Below are 12,881 nucleotides of genomic sequence, written 5' to 3' on the forward strand. Positions count from 1 at the left end.
GCTATGTCAAAATCAAACAAACCTTATTTATGTGTGAATATGATGTGCGAATCCAGTAACCATCTATCTATCTTAGTAACTTTTTAAAATCCCTAAATTTCATTCCACTAATTACTAATGTGATCAATACTCCCAAGGCGAGGGAGTATTTTACTCAGCAACAATTAATGACTCAATATATACATTATGTTCACTGTAATTAGAATACAAGAATAAGGTGCTAAGTATTCACAGATGTTTCTAATTGACCTTCCTTCTCTCTTTAACTACAGACAAAAAAATAACAATCCCTGTCCAACATAATTATTACACATTTTACCAGGACCTAATTTCTTGACTGTGCTAATGTGCCATAATGACTGTAGATAGATAATTACTTTGATGGAAAATGGTACCTCTTATCTTCTCCTCTCAAAAATGAGATCTACAGAGAATGGTTTCAGGAAGTAGAGAACTCTTGTCACTACATATTCAAATTAGATTGTGTGCTGCAATTGATTATCCAATTCATCTGTGTAGGACCAGAGCTACAATAACAAAAACTTTCTCTAATAAAGGAGAATATTTGTAACTCAGGGTTGAAATGAGGGGTCCTTGGTGCTCTCTGAGCGTGGTTGTTTTCTTGCAAACTTTTCATTACCCAAACTAGGTAACATCATCAGTGCTAGTAGACGTTACCCAGTAATGAAATGTCTATAAGAAAACAACTAAGCTCAGAGAGCATGAAGGGTTTTCTGTAGCTTAGGAACCATGGCAGCAGTCTTAGAACTTCTGGCTCTAATGTCATCATCTTTCTTGTTAGTTCTTCTTCAATCTTTTGCAAGTGAGGAAGCAGAAAGTGCAACAAGAAAGAAAAGGATAGATCTCAGCTCTCCTTCCTCTGGGAGAGAGATATTGGTCAACTAGGGCCAGAAAAAGCAATTGTTGAATTAACTGCAGAAGTAAGCAGAGGATGAGCACCTTATCACTTTCATTTCATGGGCTTTCCAAAAACTTGAACCATCATTAAAATGGTTGTCAGGGTTCCTACTAATGCCCTAATTAAATCATGAGCCTCGAGCCAAGTTTCAAAAGAAATCCATTATTTTTTAGGAGCGCCATATTAGCACATTCCAAAGTGAAGCCACCTCTGACCCCACATAATTTACAGCCCCAATCATGACCCTGTTTCCCCCTTCCCCCAGGGTGTGTCAATCACATTCGCCAATGGGACAATTTCACGGGTTGTAGAGATCACTCCCATCCGGCTGGTGTAAGTAACCCTGGGATACAGCCTTGAGAGAGACAAGTCTGGAATGTGCATCTTGTCTTTTGCTGCCGTGCCATTTCATCAGTTTCCCATCCTCTCTTTCCTATGGCAACTCGAGAGCAGGCCAAGGATGCTTTGCGAGTTGACACTGGTGGCTACTGCTTGGGGATGCCCAACAGATTGCCATGTACCATCTTTAAAGAGGAGAATGATATCTACATCCTATCTGAACTGACCTTATGATGCACATAGAGAGAAAATAAAATATTTGATGTAATGGCTACATTCATGTTACAGTCTTAACTATGACTAACTTCTCCGCATATGATTTTTAACCAGGATTTACTCAATTTTTGAGTAAATAGTTAATACTCCCAATTTTTGGGGTTCACAGAAAACTGCACACTATAAATGAAACATTTTGGCTAACTCTGCACATCAGTCTAGAATATAATGGGCTTGTTTGTTTTGTGTACAATGTATTGTTTGAAAATGATCTATCTATGCCTCTTCTCTCTCTTTTTTTGAAACTGCAGAAAAAAGATTTGTAGACTTGGGAAACTATTCTCCTTTTCTGAAAAGGAAGGAAAACTAAAAGTCAGTTTATGAGAGTAGGGACAGTAGTGCTAATGTGAGGAACTGCAAATGGTTATATATATGACCAGTTGTTGAGCACCAGAATTATGGTCTCGTGACTGCTGGGGACACCAGTCAGAACCTCAAAATCGGACCATAAGTACCTTTTTTGGGAGGGGTCCGTTGTAACTCTGACTGATTACCAGGTGATAAGTGGTTAAATCGAGGACTGCTACTGTAAGGTAGAGTAGCCTATTTTCCTGAAAATAAGACCTCCCCAGATAATAAGCCCAATCGGGCTTTTGAGCGCATGTGCTAAAACAAGCCCTCTCCCAAAAATAAGCTCTCCCCAAAAATATTGCAACACAACAGCAGCCATGAGGTGATCACACTCGCTGCCTCCTGCACCTCAAAAATAATAAGACCTCTCTGAAAATAAGATCAAGTGCTTATTTCGGGGGTCAAAAGAAAACAAGACCCTGTCTTATTTTCAGGGAACACAAGGAACATATGATTAGGTACAACTTTTATGCCATAATGAGATAATGAAGAGTTAAAGCACCAACAGAAAGTGATAAAGTTACTGTAAGAAATGAGACCTAGGAAGATAAGAAGATCCGGTTGAATCTTATAACAAAAGGCAGAGGGCGGGGAATTAGTATGTGTTATAAAACCATGGATAAACAAGAAAATCAGTTGCCTGACTTGTGGGTTCAAATCAAGTTGGACTAATAATACTCTGGAATCCCTGGAGATAATTGCTTCCTAATGCTTGTTTATTGAAATGGTGTAACTGAGAGAAAGAAAGATAGTTATTATTGTAATACATTTTTTATTGTCCACTACTCAGTTTTCTAATGAAATAAAGGTTTATTACAAGGAATGAAAACATTCTCATGTTTTGCCTTCATAATTGACCAAAGCATAAATCTTCATTTATGCTTAGGGTTTGTTTTCCCCCCACTTATTACATCTGGAGTCCACCCTACTCTTAGACAACTGTGGGCAGCTTGCAATTAAAAACCAATATATAAAATAACACAATTGACTGGATATTTATAGAACATTTATAGAACATTTCAGTTGTTTTCATGAAACCATTAAATGACTTCAACATAACCAATTTAAGAGAGAGAATAATTGCATCCCATTAGTTTTTTCCTCTGTTGAATACTCTATGAAAGCAAAAGTTGGACTTTGAAGAAGCATGATTTGAAAAGTGTTGATGCTTTTGATCTTTGGTGTTCGAGGACAACCTGGGAATATTATGTATAGCCAAGAAACAAACAAAATGCAATAACAAAAAAATGAACCCAGATTCCTCAAATGACCATATTTTGAAGAGAAAAACTTTCTGGAAAGAAGTATATACAGGTAGTCCTTGACTTATGATGACAATTGGCCTCAAAATTTCTGTTGTTAAGGGAGACATTCGTTAAGTGAATTTTGCTCCATTTTACGACCTTTCTTGCTACAGTTGTTAAGTGAATCATTACAGTTGATAATTTAGTAACATGGTTGATAAGTGAATCTGTCTTCCCCATTGATTTTGCTTGTCCAAGGGTTGCAAAGGGTGATCACATGACCCTAGGCCCCAGCAACAGTAATAATGAACCAATTGCCAAGCATCTGAATTTTGATCACATGATCGTAGGAATGCTACAAAGGTTGTAAGTGTGAAAAATGGCCATAAGTCACTTTTTTCAGTACCGTTGTAACTTTGAACGGTCACTCTATGAACTGTTGTAAGTCGAGGACTACCTGTAACGCTGGTAGTTTTGTAATATAGGGCAGGAGGGTAACCCCCCCCCCCCAAAGTTATACAATTTGTATTGGGCTCAGTGTAAGCCTTGCTTTCTTCCATTAGGAACTCTTGTTTCACTGTTCTGTGCATCCCTAGAGTAGATGAAAAGAAACAATGCAGAGGTGATCCAAATGAAAGGAGGCTCTTAACTCTGTGTTTGGAGGCCAGAAGGAAAGATTAACCTTAAATTATATTCTGTTCCAGTTCAGAAGGCACGCTGGCTAAGCTGACCAGACAAGGAATAATGGATGGAAACTGACCGAGGAGAGATTCAACCTAGAAATAAGGGGAAACTTTCTGACAGTGAGAACAATCAACCAATGGAACAGAAGTTGCCTTCAGAAGTTGTGGGGGCTTCATCACTTGAGAGTTTCAAGAAGAGATTGGACTGCCATTTGTCAGAAGTGGTGTAGGGTCCCCTGCTTGAGTGGGGGGTTGGACTAGATAACCTTTAAGGCAGGGGTGAAATCCAGCAGGTTCTGACAGGTTCTGGAGAACCAGTAGCAGAAATTTTGAATAGTTCAGAGAACTGGCAAATGTCACCTCTGGCTGGCCCCAGAATGGGGTGGGAATGGAGATTTTGCAGTATCCTTCCTCTGCCATGCCCCCCAAACCACCCCCACCAAGCCAACCAAGCCACGTCCACAGAACCAGTAGTAAAAAAAATGTATTTCACCACTGCTATAAGATCCCTTTCAACTCTGTGAATCTGTTAATCTGACCTGCTCAGAGACTAACTTTGGGTAATTGCAGTTAGTCCTTGCTTAGCAACCGTTTTGATGTTACGATGGACCCAAAAAAGGTACTTACAACCCAAATTTAAAGTTCTCATGGCTATCCCTCCCCTCGTGATCACACGGTTGCATCTTGGGTGGTTGGCTACTGGCCTGCATTTATGGATGTTTATAAGCATCTTACAGTTACATGACCACGATTTACTCCCCTCCCCCCCCCCGAAACTAGCATTTAATTCCGGTTTCCAGAAAAAAACACTCATTGCAACAAGCTCACTTAATGACCATGGCATTTGCTTAATGACTGTGTTTGTTTAACAACTTAAGCAAATTTGCTTAATGTGCATAACGATTTGCTTTAATTTGTTTGTTCGCCACACAAAAAATCATAAAATCGGATCGGTCACGCGATGACCTGATTAACAGCAACATAATTTACGATTGTAATTCCTATCTTGATTAGGGTCGTAAATCAAGGACTCCCTATAAAGTTTAATTTGGGCATGATCCTAATCCAGATTTTCAGTTACAACGGACTAGCTCTTTAACCTGGTTTAAATGAACGTGGTTTAGGCACACTTAAAACTGATTCATCAGGGAGGGAAATTAATAGTACTCTAGAAATGTTCATTGCAAAATGAACTGCAATGTGAAACAATAGTCTACTAATGTACAGTTACATCATCTGTTTCCGCCATTGGCTCAGAGAAGTTATAATCAGCCTGAATATCAGGGAGAGGAACTCCACCTTTATACATAAGTTTAAATAAAAACAAATAGCCTGAAAACACCCTTCTAATACTTCCGTAGACTAGTTGGTACAAAGCAGTATCTGTTCAACTGAAGACTGAATTAATTTCATTACTGTGGTTAACAACTAGTCTCATTAAGCCTAGAGGTTCTTTAAAAAGGTGGCATAATTGGAATATTTACATGCTTGTGATTAGAGATAAAAGACAATGTTCTTCATATGATTATCTGCACACACCACAACACTGCTTAATTTATACCTTACATGTAGTCTAGTTAGGCAACTTATTGTCTCTATTGTAATCTTCTAATCTGGTATCCGGCAGATGAATTTGGCCTACAAATTTATGCAAGGCGTAAGATAGAATTTTAAATGGGCTTTAGGATGTATGTCCTTGTTGTACTTGCTTACTAGGTGTGGGGGGGGGGATAAATGCCATTGAGGTGCTTTTGAGTAAACACATATTGTTGGGCTGAGAGAGAGTGACTGACCCAAGGCCACTTAGCTGGCTTTTATGGCTAAGGCGGAATTAGAACTCACAGTCTCCTGGTTTCTAGCCCAGTGCCTTAACCACTAGACTGAACTGGTCTTGATGATGTCCCAAAGGTGCTTTTTCAGAAGGCAACTGGATTTTCTTGTTTTTTTCTTGAAGATGTTTTGCTTCTCATCCAAGAAGCTACCTTGACTCTGGCAGAATGATGGGGTGGTGGGGAGGAAGGATTGATTCTGACATGATAGGGGTGGTGGAAGGATCATATTTCTTTGCAGTCGTCTGGTCCTTAACACTTATGGTCCTTCCATTCTCCCCCCCCTTCCCCCAATTCTGGACATGGAAGAGGAGTGGCATAACAGCATTTTTGTGTGGCTAATGGGAGGAAATCAAGGTACAGTTGTACACAAAAAGGCCAATTTCCATTTGCCTTGGGATATTGCTGAATTAAATTCCAAGCTAAGCCATTAATTTCCTTAAGGATAAGGAGAAAAGTTGAGGTTTGTGAATTAAATGCTTTCAAAAAACTCCCTTTGTTTCAATGATAGATATTACCAAGTTAAATAAGGGCATATTCAAATTTATGTGTTCAGAATACGAACTTAATCAGCACTAGCAAATACTTGCCAAATCAAAGCTAGTTTTAATCTATTATTTTACTGCCATGCTGACCATTCAAAACTTTGGGCTGCCATGATGCCTGAGAATTGGGGGACTTAAAATCCAGCATATCTGGAGGCAGTAGATTTGAGAATCTATTTGTTCTGACCTAGGCTTCTCAAGAGCATGAAAGAAACTCCTCGTCCCAGCAAAAACTCCTTTTATTAATTTACAGTGAATTCTGCTCATTCACAGCTGGCAAAGACTTTCGAAGGAGGATTTATGGTCACAGATCTTATGTGGTTTGGAGAGCTGACAGGAGAGTCTAATTAGTGAACTAATCGTCTCCTGCAAACTCCACTCCCCTTTTTCTCCTCTTTTATTTCCTCTGGGAGGGGCCATTCATCGTCTGGTCTTACTCCCATGGCAACCCGTTCTTTAGTTGTTCCCTTTGTCTGGTAACACTGCATATGCACACACTGGGAACAGGCTCCAGCTGTTCGTCTGCCTCACTGATGTCTGACTCTGAAGGTAGCTGATAGCTGGCACACTGCTCTGGACCCCTCTCTGCCTCTGCCACAGAGCCCTCATCAGAGCCTTCCCCAGACTCCAGGACTGGTCCATGTTCCTCCCCAACTTCCTCACTGTCTGAATCTGCTGCCAGCTCTGCTGGCTGCTGACAGGCCTCAACACTATTCTATGGGCCAAGCTTATTATAACATATGAGGTGGATGGATTATGGTCTTTAGGCTATTGAACAGAGATAGAAGGTAGTAGAAGATATACAAGTTGATCTTTTCCAGGATATTGCCTACCCAACTGTTGAAAAAATAATATTTTACTGCCACCTAGACTAGACTGTGGAAATGAAAAAAAAGCTTAGAAAAACTGATTTTTTATGGGCTAAGAATTTTTAAGTAGCAGCCTATTCTTTTTTCTCAATTCTACAATGTATTTTTGTTTTTTTTTTGCTCTGGTTCTAGTTAGTGGATCTTGGATTTCTAGCAACCAAAAACAACAATTTGAGAAGCAGGAAATTCTGTCACAACTTTAATATATGTTCAGAATGGATATATATATTCGTTTTTCATCAAATCTGTAAGCAGCATTTTTAAAATAAAAAAAATATTACTTTTTAATAAAGAAAGGTAAAATTGTCAAGATTGGCTGATCGGTCTAAATCCCATTTGCCTAAATTTCCACGTAGATATCTTGGAATGCAGAAAAAGGAAGAGGGAATTAATAGCAATATTAATACCTTCAAAGTGAATTTATAAAATCATCCCTGCCCCTCCTCCTAAGAAGCCCTCACAGGGTCAATGCTATAAGTAAGACCCTTTGCAACAAGTACTTTGCAACCTATTAGTGAACTCCCTAGGGTAGATATTGACAAGGAGTATAATCGAAAATGAAGATGTAAAATCAATATTATCCATGATGAGTTCCATTAGTATTTATGTTCTCTAGTGGATGTCCAGTGTAGGCTCCAATAACACTCCTTTGACCTGTGGACTTCAACTCCCAGAGTTTCCCAGCCAGCCAAATATATTGGGATGACAATTCCCCAAATTTCAAGCAGCATGGCTGAATTCTCAGATATGCAGCTTTAACATATTTGGAAGATGCTACACTGGAAAGGGAAGAATACTTCCACAGCACTCAGAAAAAAAAAACTATGTGGACATATCACATTCTATAAGAAAGACTATGAAGAGTCAACATAGTATAAAAACAAATAAAAATATCTAATGTTTAAGTTGGGATAACTCACAATATTCTGTACCTGAGATTTAGGATAAGAGGGCATGTAACTAAATAATCCCACCCCATCAGCTAATAACCCAACTGAACTCTTTGGAGTTTATATAGGCAAGCTATAGAGCAAAGTCCCCTAAAGAAAGAATTAGAGAGCTTGGGAGGAATTTTAAAAATGAAACGAAGTCCAGAAACAAAGCAGTCTATGTTCAGTCAACAGCTTCACTTTGCCTTGTTAGGAGCCAATACTAAGTTTATTTATATATTTCTTCATAACATTTATAAATTGTTTCATTCAGACTCTACATGGTGTAGAAAATTAATGTTATGCACCCTTCAAGTGAAGATATGATGCCTTTAACGTGCAAATGAACAGGTAACGGAGACAAAGGAAACATTCTGAAAATTAATGTCACAAAACTCAGGCTCAAATCTTTCAAACTGCAAGTAGATAGGTAGTCCTCAACGTATGACCACAATTGACCCCAAACTTTCTGTTGCTTAAGGGAGACATTTGTTAAGAGAGTTTTGCCCAATTTTACAACCTTTCTTGCTGCAGTTGTTAAGTGAATCACGGCGGTTGTTAAGTTAGTGACACGATTGTAAAGCGACTCTGGCTTTCCCATTGACTTTGCCTTCAGGTTGCAAATAGTGATCACAGGACCCTAGGACACGGCAGCGGTAATAAATATGAGTCAGTTGCCAAGCATCTGAATTTTGTTCACATGGCTGTAGAGATGCCACAGTGATCGTAAGTGTGGAAAATGGTGATAAGTCACTTTTTTTCAGTGTCATTGTAACTTTGAACAGTCATTAAATGAACTGTTGTAAGTCGAGGACTACCTGTACTCAATTTCTCTGTATAGTGTATATTACAAATGCCAATAGTCAAAAACAAAGGAGCATATTGTAGCGGAAGAAGCTCAAACATGTGTTGGGAGTTTCCTTATAGGAGGGGTGTCAGACTCGCGTCGTCATGGCGTCGTCACATGACATATTGGGACTTCCTCCCTCGCTAAACCGAGCATGGGCGTGGCCAGCGCGTAATGCATCTGGTCCGCAGGCCTGAAGTTTGACTTATGGGTTTAGTTTGAAAAGAAATCCACTACAAACAATGAAACTAACTCTCAAGGAGTTGGACACAGGAAGCCTGTGACTTTAATCAGATACTTGAACTTTTAATCAGATACTTATTTCATATCCTGAAATAAACTGAAATTGACAAGACTCGCTTTCATATGGCGCTATCACAGCTGAGTCTCCTGATCAAAGTGAGAATTATATGGAAAGCCTTATTTATGAGGATTTCTATGATACAATTTCAGTAAAACAGTTTTATGATTCCATTCAGCTGACCCAAATTTGACTTTTGATGCTAATAGGTAGGATGTTTTGTAATGCTTATATGCATGCAGCTGGCTCATAATGAGGTGAATTGCTGGGAGGCAGTGATGCTTTCAATTTCTCCAGTGAAGGGAGCATCAGAATAGACCTTTCCTTGGGAACAAAGCTTAAGGCGCTGTCACAAAGGAAAATGGAAATACTTCTTTTCAATGTTTGAAGGTTAGGCGTCTATTATAAACCAGTAGTAAAAGGCCATTTAATACACCATCCTATTTTTTTTAAATCCAAATATACTCAGCTGGATTTACTTCAGATAAATTTATCGAAGCGCTCTGTTGAAATATCCAAGATGTAAAAAAAAAAAAAAAACCCTTTGCAAATGGACCAGGATGTAGTCAGTGTGTGCTAAAGAGAAAAAAAAAACCAGCCCAAACATTTTAAAAAGTCTAAGAAAAACAGATATAATTTCATACGTATCAACCAGGAATCTACAACAGTTGTGGACTGGAAATAATTTGAATTCAACTTTTGGAACTACTGTAGAAAAACGAGCATCTCAGAATACGTCCATCAGAGTACCTGCTCCTGTCCTCACTTCTCTGCCCTCTATTTTTTTACTCCCAGCAATACTACCAATTTGCCCAGCAGCTGAAATCTGCCTGTATTGCCTCAAGACCAACCGGTTTCTTTTCTAACATAATTTTCTAATTTTGTCTTTCTTGTAAAGGAAATGTATGCCACCTGAGAAATCCAGGAATTATATGTTTATATATATATAAACAGATGAACTAATGTTCCAATGCTCAGGAAGGACCAAGGTCAGATCTAAACAGCCATTACCCTGTATCCATAAAGATTCTCTTGCCCAATGCTTCTCGGGAAGGGCATCTTCTTCTAAATGAAATTGACAACAAATTCCAAACTGACAACAGAGTGGTCAATGCTTGGAATGCACCCCGACTCTGTTGCCACATCCTCAAACCCCTATAACTTTAACTTTAAACTGTCTAGCTTGGACCTCACCCCTTTCCTAAGAGGTCTGTAAGGGGGCGTGCATAAGCGCACCAGTGTGCCTACCATCACTGTCCTATTGTCCCCATTTACTGGTACCCATTTCCAGTGTTCATGTCCATGTTTATGCTTATACCTGTTATCTCGTACAAGGTTGACAAACTAAGTAAGTAAGTAAGTAAGTAAGTAAGTAAGTAAGTAAGTAAGTAAGTAAAGAAATGTGTTGCCCTCCAGATGGGTAGGATGAAGCTTTCCACATTTCGGGGAAACTCAACAGGTTTGCAAAGAATTTAGTTTGGTGCAGAATTGCAAGAGCAGATCTCCTACCTCAGCCTTTCTTTTTCGGCTTTTTTGAGTTGCGAGTCCCGCTCCAACACCTTGAGGATCTGCCGGGCTTCCTCGCCATTTAAGAAACTCAGATCTATGCCGCGGGATGACCGACTCATTCTGGATTTGGCACTCGGGTTTGCGGCCGGGCTGTTCACCTTTGACTCTCGCTCTGCGTCACCGGCATCGCCCGCCGCGCCCTGCCTGGAAAACGCAGCGCCGGATCCGACAAGCGAATAAGGAGTTCGACGGGACGACCGGAGTTGGCTCGCTCTTTCTCGCGAACCGGGATAGGGCGAACTAAAACCGGTAGTCAATGCGCCCAGCCCCTACCTGCCCGAGAGAGACACCTGTGCGATTGACAGCTGGCTTGACTTATCCCAGCGATTGGCGCTTGAATCCGAAAGTCAAAACGCGCCAATCGCTGACTCGGAGAGGGGCGGGATCTCCCTTTCTTGAGGTGTCCTTGGATCGCTGCGTTTCTCCTTCTCAAATATTTGCTTTTTTAAAGGCTTCGGGACAGAAATTGTTTGCTTTGGCTCCGGCCGACGCATTTGTAAAGCTGTGAGGGATAATGTACTGTGGAAAGATAAGCCAAAGGAGTGAATGTAGCTTCAGATCAGTGGCGCAAGTTTTACAGGCGCTGTTATTTTTTAACATTCAAAGAGACTTCTGCAAAAGTCAAATGCATATGGTTGAAACGGAGCCATTATACCCTGAATTTCTATTTTGGCATATGTGAACTCGATCACCGGCTTGTAAAATGTTGTGTCATGACTTAACATAATCATCCCAACCTGGGTGGCAACAACTCTCAGAACTCTTGAGTACAGGTAGTCCTTGACGGTCATTTAGTGACCGTCCAAAGTTAGTGACTTATTCCCCCCTGATCATGTGATCAAAATCCAGACCCTTGACTCATATTTATGACGGTGACAGTGCCCTGGGGTGAGGTGATCACCTTTTGCAACCTTCTGACAAGCAAAGTCAATGTGGAAATGAGATTCATTTTAACAATCGTGTTACTAACTTAACATCTGCAGTGATTCACGTAATGATTGTGGCAAGAAAAGTTGTAAAGTGGAGTAAAACTCACTTAACAAATGTCTCACTTAGCAACATAAATTTTGGGCTCGATTGTGATCATAGGTTGAGGACAACCTGCAATAACCATGAAGGGGAGGGGGATTCTGGGAGTTGAGAACTACACATGCAATCTATACTGATTAGGGAGAGCTACTTTAACCTGTGTGAATCAAGCCAGTCCTGATTTATTAAAATAAATAAATAAACAAATAAAGCAAACTATCATCTGGGTTTCGCCCACCGTTGAAGAAGATGGATAAGGAGAAACGTGGGGACCAGTTCACATGGTGATTGGTGAGGCAGAGGTAGATATACAATGGTGCATCTGGAGTTGAATCTTGAAAGCAAAGTCTGGTCAAAAATGCATCTAAAGATTAACAAGTAATGAAGGCAAAGGTCAACAGTTGGATAGCAATAGTTAGAGAGTAAGGTCTAGAAAATTACACCTGTTCATTTTGATATTGTTACTTTAAAAATAATCTAGATTTGCATATAAAATGGTTCTAGAAGCAGTATTTTTCAAACTTGGTTACTTTAAAATGTGTGGACTTCAACTCTAGGAATTCTTCAGCTAGCTTGCAAGTTAGCATTTATTTTGCCCCAGAAAAGATGCAAGTTTTTTTTTTGTCTGTTTATTCCAAGCTGTGGCTGATTAGGAAAAAAACCTTGTATTCATGTTTTAAGCCATTATTCTACACTGGGACCTCTTTTTTTTTTTTAAAAAAAATTCAACTTTAATGATCAATATGGCTAGATACATTTTCCGAGACATAAAAATTACTGCAGACTTTTACAGAACACAAGGTAACTCATACACTTCAGATTTTTATGTCTAAATTTGAAGTCTAGGGGATGGTTTCTGTCAAATGTCTGTAATACTTCTTTAAAATCACATTAAACTACCTTCAACATCTGGATAAAAAAATTAAGGGGATAATTAGCACCACACATAGTTTAATGTTACTAAAGCGGGTGCCAAGATATATAATATTAATGAATGAACCATATAGTTTTATTCTTAGGCTTTCATGTCTGCTATAGTGCTGTAAATAGAGGGTTTTATAGTCTATATTGAAAGTTGCAAAAATGGCAATGTTGCAAAAAGAAAAAAAAGCTAGTTGAAATACTTAAAAAAAAAAAGCAGAGTATGGAAA

The 12,881-nt window shown here is 39.3% G+C and overlaps 1 protein-coding gene across 1 annotated transcript in view; it reads right to left on the reverse strand.

Moving 5' to 3' along the window:
• The window catches only part of EXPH5 (exophilin 5), a 61,695-nt gene extending 50,774 nt beyond the window's left edge, over nucleotides 1-10,921 (reverse strand). The window contains exon 1 of the mRNA XM_081950179.1: nucleotides 10,642-10,921. Coding sequence (XP_081806305.1) covers nucleotides 10,642-10,760 — 119 coding nt within the window. The 5' untranslated portion in view covers nucleotides 10,761-10,921. The remainder of the gene's footprint in view (nucleotides 1-10,641) is intronic.
• Nucleotides 10,922-12,881: the final 1,960 nt, after the last annotated feature.

Source organism: Natrix helvetica (assembly GCF_964273705.1).
Source record: "Natrix helvetica genome assembly, chromosome: 4".
In the NCBI taxonomy this organism is placed as follows: domain Eukaryota; kingdom Metazoa; phylum Chordata; class Lepidosauria; order Squamata; family Natricidae; genus Natrix; species Natrix helvetica.